At 41.8% G+C, this 7,431-nt stretch overlaps 1 protein-coding gene across 1 annotated transcript in view; it reads left to right on the top strand.

Moving 5' to 3' along the window:
- The first annotated feature begins 1,863 nt into the window (after positions 1 to 1,863).
- LOC109467375 (kinesin-like protein KIF3A) overlaps positions 1,864 to 7,431 on the top strand; it is an 8,622-nt gene continuing 3,054 nt past the window's right edge. The window contains exons 1-8 of the mRNA XM_019765351.1: positions 1,864 to 1,926; positions 3,563 to 3,748; positions 4,245 to 4,429; positions 4,886 to 4,998; positions 5,303 to 5,456; positions 5,844 to 6,019; positions 6,465 to 6,677; positions 6,959 to 7,362. Coding sequence (XP_019620910.1) covers positions 1,865 to 1,926; positions 3,563 to 3,748; positions 4,245 to 4,429; positions 4,886 to 4,998; positions 5,303 to 5,456; positions 5,844 to 6,019; positions 6,465 to 6,677; positions 6,959 to 7,362 — 1,493 coding nt within the window. The 5' untranslated portion in view covers position 1,864. The remainder of the gene's footprint in view (positions 1,927 to 3,562; positions 3,749 to 4,244; positions 4,430 to 4,885; positions 4,999 to 5,302; positions 5,457 to 5,843; positions 6,020 to 6,464; positions 6,678 to 6,958; positions 7,363 to 7,431) is intronic.

Below are 7,431 nucleotides of genomic sequence, written 5' to 3'. Positions count from 1 at the left end.
CATCAGAACTCAAAGAGAAAACAAAGAATAAGTACATGATGTAGAAGAAGATTCTTCTTCGTGGTCTTACGAGACCGATGAAATGCCTACTGTGCTACTGTGCTGGATGTCACACATTCATAACTACAGTACATAACTACAATGTAACTCTTGTTTGATGTATTATCAATATGTGCGTGTTTTGGAATTCAAATTCTATGTTTTGTCTGAGATTATTTTCCGTTGGTGTTGTTTTCCATACAGCGAAGATTCAGAACTTACTTGTGTTAATGTGCGTAGGAACACTAGTACCTTAAGTCTTGTTTTGTTCTGCTATATATCTTATTTTTGCAATAGACTTTACATTCGCAATATCATCAGTGATCAATTACTGTTATAATAATACAATTGATGTTATCGGGTAATATCCCGGACAGGCCATAATTGCTTTTTATCTCCCCCCGCATATCTTCTTTTGTTATATGCTGTGTTTATTTTATTACTTTGATTATATGCTAATAAACAGACGTCGACAAACTAACAAGCAAGACTTACCCCAGCTCCCCACAAATATGCTTGTTTCATTTTCTCGTCGGACACTGTCGCCTGCAAAATAATTAAAAAGCGTGATAAAACGCCAGTAATGAATCCTTTTGTGTTATCGTTTTTCTTTGAATTCGTCTAATAAAAGTATGCAGAGAAAAATTATCAACATAAGTTTGATAGATGCACATTCTATATTAGCCCTCTTGGTTCTAACTGTAAATGGTTTTGGATTGGCTTAGTTAATCATATATCATTTATCTTACCGGCGAAACAAAAAGGCAGTAAAAGACATATCAATTTTATCTTAATATCTTGAATGGCGTAGTTTTATCATAGACATTACTTTTGCGTAGTTTTTTTCTTGTGTCGCTGTAATAAACGCTATTGCACTTAAGTGCAGTGTAACTTTGTCCTTGTCTATGTTTCTTTTGATTGCTGAAAATCCTAGCCCGTTATAACAATGGTCCTCACAGCCCGCGACAACAATCACGGACCGGCAACAGGTGTATTAGACAGGTACTCGTATTAAGAATGAATGAACGTTGCGTGCACGTCAATACACGGTGTCATCTCCGATATATCTACATTCATTCTGGTCGTCAAGTAGGCTGTGTTTTATCGAAGTGACTGTAGAATACGTAATAACAAATAACAATGGCGTCCTGAATGGCTGAGAAGGATTTAATAGCAAGACTCGACTGTTTTGAATGTGAGTTCTATGTCGTATCTACATGTTTGTGTTGGAATTTCAAGAAGCAATGTCGGTGATCGAATGAGGTCATACGGTGTGTTATGTTCGCGTTTCCTACCCGTGGTATATTTGATTGCATGTGCTATGACTCGGACTTGGGTCTGTGACAATTCTCCCTTGATATACTAGTGGATATCACACTTTAGCCTAGATATCTCCACACCGGCCCACCTTACCGAAAGACACTGACGACAGATAACAAGAATCTCCTGGTCACACTGAAACAAGAATAGCATGTCTACAACCTGTTTTCTTTCAACACACTCCGTACAAGAGGCACGTGTTTCGCCAGTAGTGTACTCGGGAGTCAGATTTCGTCTTCAACACCCAGTCTCCATTAGCCGGAGCGTGTTGACCAACGGCCGGGCTACCCGAGAAGAGGTGACGTGGTCGCTAAAAATAACCCGCCACTGCGCCTTGACAAGGTTCGTATTGTGAGTCCTGACACGGGCTCCAGTACGGCTGTAGCGCTAGCAACGACAATAACACAAGTTAAACCGCAGTGATTCGCTTGAGCTTTTGAGGGGATGGATGCTACATGATTACAGCTTTCTTCAGAGAGAGGACAGTGATAGTTCTTGTCTCAAGATGGATAATCGTACGTCGTCTGAGGAAGTCTCAGTCAAGGCTGATCCAAGGACGGAGTCCAGGTGAGATATTCTCCAATACAGGTGCTTTATTTGCATGCTTTCTAGTAGTCCTTTAGAATGAAGAATCATTAAATATTCATACCACATTAAGTACAGCTACCCGTTCGTCTTGAGCACTGTTGTTCCGATTTGAGATATTCTTCGCTGGACGAAGAAAAGAACTTTCCATTCATTCTGTACCGCTTGAAAAGAATACTGTGAACAATAGGTTCACTCTAGCTGCTTCATGTAAGTAGAACAAACGAAGCACTTGGTCGTTTTTGAAGTTATGAAGTAAAAAAAGGTGACAACAATACTACCAAAATATTCCTTCTGATTTGGGAAGTGGACTGTGAGTGTGAACTACATTTGATACCCCGAGCGTTATACGATACCCGTGACACACTTCTTGAGAACTGATTTTCTACCTTGTTATTGTGCCGGTCATTCTTTACTTTTGTCCACGTCAGAAAATCGGGCTATCAAAATATCTTTCTGGATTGGTCGACTTACTAACGGGCGAAAAATAAGAATATATATTTCTTGATTGGTTGAGGTATCAAAGACCAAAACTTATGTTTTTTTCGTTGGTCGACTTATTATATTGGGCCAAAAAGTTATATGTTTGATAGGTCGACTTGTTGTTACCAATATATGGTGATGGTATATATATATATATTTCAATCCTGTACTATTAAGTAGGTCGTAAAAACGTTTGACAAGTTGCCAGTTGGCATTGTTTGACTTCATTGATCACTTGTTACAGACATGATCCCGAACAAAAGGATTGTATTGTTTTGATGCGGATAAAACGTTGCCCAGATCTAAGGCCAACATGTACAAAGATACTACTAGTAGCAACAACCACAAAAACCAATGATTTGTTGAAGCATGTGTGTGCTAAACCGCTACTTACAGGGCGATCGTTATGCAGATTACGGTACAAATGTCAACATTTGAACAAAAGTCTACGTAAATGAAACGACACTCAAGAAAAGAATTTCGCTTTGGCTTGTATAAAAGTATTGTTGCAATCCATATCAAAAACTATAAGAACCCACTACAGACTTAACCGACAACAGTTCAAACAGTTACACAACCGCTGTGTCTACTGGGGCAAGGAGACCGCTATTGTAAAGTATGGGTGTGTATTAAAGGCTTATGTTTGCTCTTGACTGTTTTGTTAGAAGTATTGAAGTGGGTGCAATCGGATCAAAAGCACCGCTAAAAGCTGTTGGAAAGGGAGTCGTGACAATGCAATGCGTAACTTTACCTTCGTTCTGTTTCCATATTTTGGGAAGGTCAAGAAATTCAATAATTCAATACATGTACTACCAAAGTAAAATATTAATGTAGGCAATAAATGAACGTGAACGAAAAGCCGATCCCATGCTAGCTGAAGCAGGTAGAGAAAAAATAAGCTATTCTAAACTACAGAACACACAGACCACTTTCAGCTTTAACAAAACTCGAACTGGGCACAAAATAGAATATTAACAAACAACTTCATGAGAGGGGATAGGTTGAATACTGTATTATATAAAAAGTTATCTAAAATGGAAGTACAGTATGGACAATTGCAGGAAACAAGATTTCTGTAAGAAAATGAAATTCAATGTATGTCTTAAGTTCATTCATATGAAATATTGTTTCACAGATCAAGTTTATATGAAGATGACGCTCCTCAGTCGGCACGTAGTGATGGAGCAGATACCCCGGATGTTGGTGAGATGGATAACGAACACGTGGACAGACTGCGGCTAACACGTGATCACATCGTGATGAGGCTACAGGCTGGTCACGTGCTGGACCATCTCCTGCACGAGAGGGTCATCAGCGACAGGTACGTCTTTTTATTGTTCGTTTAGTCATTTGGCATTTATCTATTTCCTTTTCCCATCGCATCTCCATAATCGAGCTCAAAAAGGGAGATCCAAGATGGAGACCTGTTATTGAATCATGATTGTAGTTTTGTGCTGTAGAAGCAAAAGGTCTAGAAGTTGTAGCAAGTGAAACACAAGTAGAACACAAGATAAGAAAGTTCTCCTGCAGTACCAAGGAAAGACGACAGGGGGTCCAAATTGTAATCATTTCTTTGATAGGTCAAGGCATGCCCACCAACCAATCTTCTTGACAATCCATCCATATCTTCTTGAGTTCATGATGGTGCACAGTACTTCCAAACATAAATACATGCAAACGTTCACACCTCCAAACAAACGCTATTTGCTGTTTAGGCTTAGTACATGCATATATGTGTCTTTAACCCACCAACATGGCGGACACCAAATTACTTCACTGTCACGTGACTGAAAATTGACCATATATGGATTATACAGGGATGTGGACGAGATCATGGACCCTGAGAACGACGCCAAGCAGAGCGCGTCCGTACTGCTGGAGATCCTCCCCAGGAGAGGAGCGCGCGCCTTCAAGGCCTTCCGCGACTCCCTGCTGCTGTGTGAGGCCGCCGACTACTCGGACCTGGTCACCGAGCTGGACAGGGTGGTGGTGGGGGGAACAGGTGGGGACTGGAGCATCACAGGCCCTCGTACCAGGCTTAACACGATCATTGGTGGTATCTAGATACCCTGTACCTACAAGTGTACCTACTTCGCATTTCAATTGCTGTCCGATGAAAAAAAAATATTAAAACTAGAAAAGTAATGTTTACCTTCACATTGTCTAGTCCAACAAACTACTGCAGCTTTGTTTTTCCTATACATACCCATCCATATATATTTAATATGGTGACCAGCCGTTCCAACTCTGTTCTGCTGCAAAAATGTAACTCAACACCACTTGTTGCCATAGTGACAGGCATCTGGTTCAGGTCATTGACCTTATGTGTTTGGAGAAGAAGAAACCGAGCAAAACAATATGTTTTCCTTCGATGTATATAATTCATTGGGATAAAGTAATATGAGGATGGAAATTGATTCTCAGTGACCGATCGATTTTCTCCTCTTCTGATATGTAGGAATGCTGCAGAAGGACGACAGAATCCAGGTGGTCATCCGGGTGCGCCCCTTGCGGGGAGAGGAGAAAGAGCAGGAGCAGGGGTGCCTGACTGTGGACACACGTCTCATGCAGGTAAATTCTGAACTATTAACTTTGCAAAGAAAATGCATACTAGTAATGCTTACCTTCGCATATGGTCTGCTCTGTTAATTCTCTCTCAAACACATTCATATATATGGTCAGACAGGAGTCTAAACCTCTCCTGCTATAAAATTGCAACATGATGTAACCCAACATACCATGGTAAAAGACAGTCTGGTTCAGGTCATTGACCTTTTTGGTTTGGAGAAGAAGAGGAAACGTGGCAACAACAATATGTTTTCCTTCGGTTAACATATATATGATTATGAAAATCACAATATTATACTTTTTACAGGTGTCGATTCCTACAAAGAATGACGGCGTGCAGCAGTTTATCTTCAACAAAGTGTTCCCAGAGGAGACCACGCAGGCAGAGATTTTCAACACCATGGCCAGTCCCATTGTTGACGCAGTTTTGGAGGGGTACAATGGGTGTATACTGTGTTATGGTAAGCACGCAAAACCCTCATCATGATTAGCTATAGTTTTATGGCTTCTTTCTACGTTGGAAAAAATTAAAAAAGCTGACACCGAAAGCATGTCAATCTCTGTTGGTGTGAGATGACTTAAATGTCAGTTTTGCTTCGTCATTGTTCTGTCAAAGACGAGTCACATGTATCTGTGCGCAATTATGAAAGCCTATATTGCAATCTACTTCATCATAGCATCAAAATGCTCTCGAGGTGATATAGCTGCGCTACCTTGCGGTGAACCGTAGTAATGTTCTGTGCCATTGAGTTATAAGCAAAGGTAGCAGAGCAAACCACGAAATGTTGGCAGGTACGAAACACTTGACTGTGTTAGAAGAGCTAAATCGTTTGCATGGTTTGTTGTAGGAAAAACCGGCTCGGGGAAGACTTACACCATGGCAGGACCATCGGACAGAGACCTGAACGAGAAAACAGAAGGCATCATCTACAGAGCGCTGAAACAGCTGTTTCTGAAGTCACAGAAGAAACAGGACTGGAACATCGCCTTCTTCGTCAGCGTACTAGAAATCTACAACGAAAAGGTAAGTCATGATCAATGGCTCGCCATAGATCATAAATAAAGGCTATCCCTGTCCTTGGTGCTGAACACCATTCACACTAACGCTGCCATCTCCATATGTCGCCCGTATCATATGCGCGTCAAAACGAAAAGGTAATGCCTACCATATATTACAAAGTCTATCCCTGTAAAGCCTATCCCTGTCCTTGGTGCTGAACACCATTCACGCCAACACTGCCATCCCTATATGTTGCCCTATCCTAGATGCGCCAACATTTTCTGTACGGTGGACCAATCTGAAGGATAATATAGATAGAGAATGCTTCAACCTCTTTTTTTTATTAGTAGGTCACATGCCCTAATTGAGAGAACATTAGAAATAGAAGATATTTTTGTGCTGACAGTCTAAGTATCAAGAAACGAGACGGGACTAGTTTTTCAGTTGTTTTTGTGTGATTTGTAAACAGGTATTTGATCTAACGGTGCCGAGGAAGGAGCGACCGTCACTGGACATTAGAGAAGACCCGTCCAACAGTCTGTTCTTCGCCAACAACCTGGAGAAACACAACATCACCAACGCCATGGACGCCATCAGGGTGTTCTTTGAAGCATCGGCGTCCAGGAGAAGCAGGGCCACGGAGGTGAACGAACGGAGCTCCCGGTCTCATATGGTCTTCCAGGTAATGTTGCACAACGTTTGTATCAACAAACAATGTCATTTAGATATATGTATATGCAGATATTTCGTATTGACTTTCAAGAACAATTGCCGTCTAGCTCCAATCACGTCACTATTGACGTGTCTTGTTCGACATATAGCCTCACAAACTAGTCGTTGTCAACTACGAAAAGTAGAATCTTGTCAATTTGTCGCCCATTTTCAGAAAGGTTTAATCGCCTTCGTTCAAGGCGTTGTAAATTAAGGGTTGCTTATACATTCACGGTTCCCTCTCTACTGTAGGTCGTGGTGAGCATTCTCCACAAAGAAGGGACAGAATCCGGCCGTACGGGAGAGCTGTACCTGGTGGACCTGGCAGGCAGTGAGACCGCGGGGGAAGTCAACAAGGACGCCGAGGGACTCCGCGAGGGAGCCAACATCAACATGTCCCTCCTGCACCTCAAGGAAGTCATCCGGGATTTGTCCGTTAAAAACCGTCAGGATTTTAAATTCCGGCGCAGCAGTCTGACCATGCTGCTGAAGAGAGTGCTGACGGGAAATTCGAAGACGGCTTTTATCGTCAACGTGGATCCGTCTAAGAAGTCGCTGAGGGACACGCGAAGGTCACTCGATTTTGCTTCGGATGCGAAGAAGGTCAAGGTCAAGCCGAAGATCAACTACAGCCCCTTGGAGTCTCTCCTCATCAAGTATGTCTAATAGTATCAGTTCCACCATTCCTTCCTTCCTTCCTTCCCATCCATCTTAATTCCTCCGGA

Source organism: Branchiostoma belcheri, unplaced genomic scaffold (genome assembly GCF_001625305.1).
Source record: "Branchiostoma belcheri isolate BF01 breed outbred unplaced genomic scaffold, Haploidv18h27 scaffold1, whole genome shotgun sequence".
Lineage (NCBI taxonomy): Eukaryota > Metazoa > Chordata > Leptocardii > Amphioxiformes > Branchiostomatidae > Branchiostoma > Branchiostoma belcheri.
The sequence above is the reverse complement of the archived record's forward strand: the minus strand, read 5'-3'. Positions and strand labels throughout refer to the sequence as shown.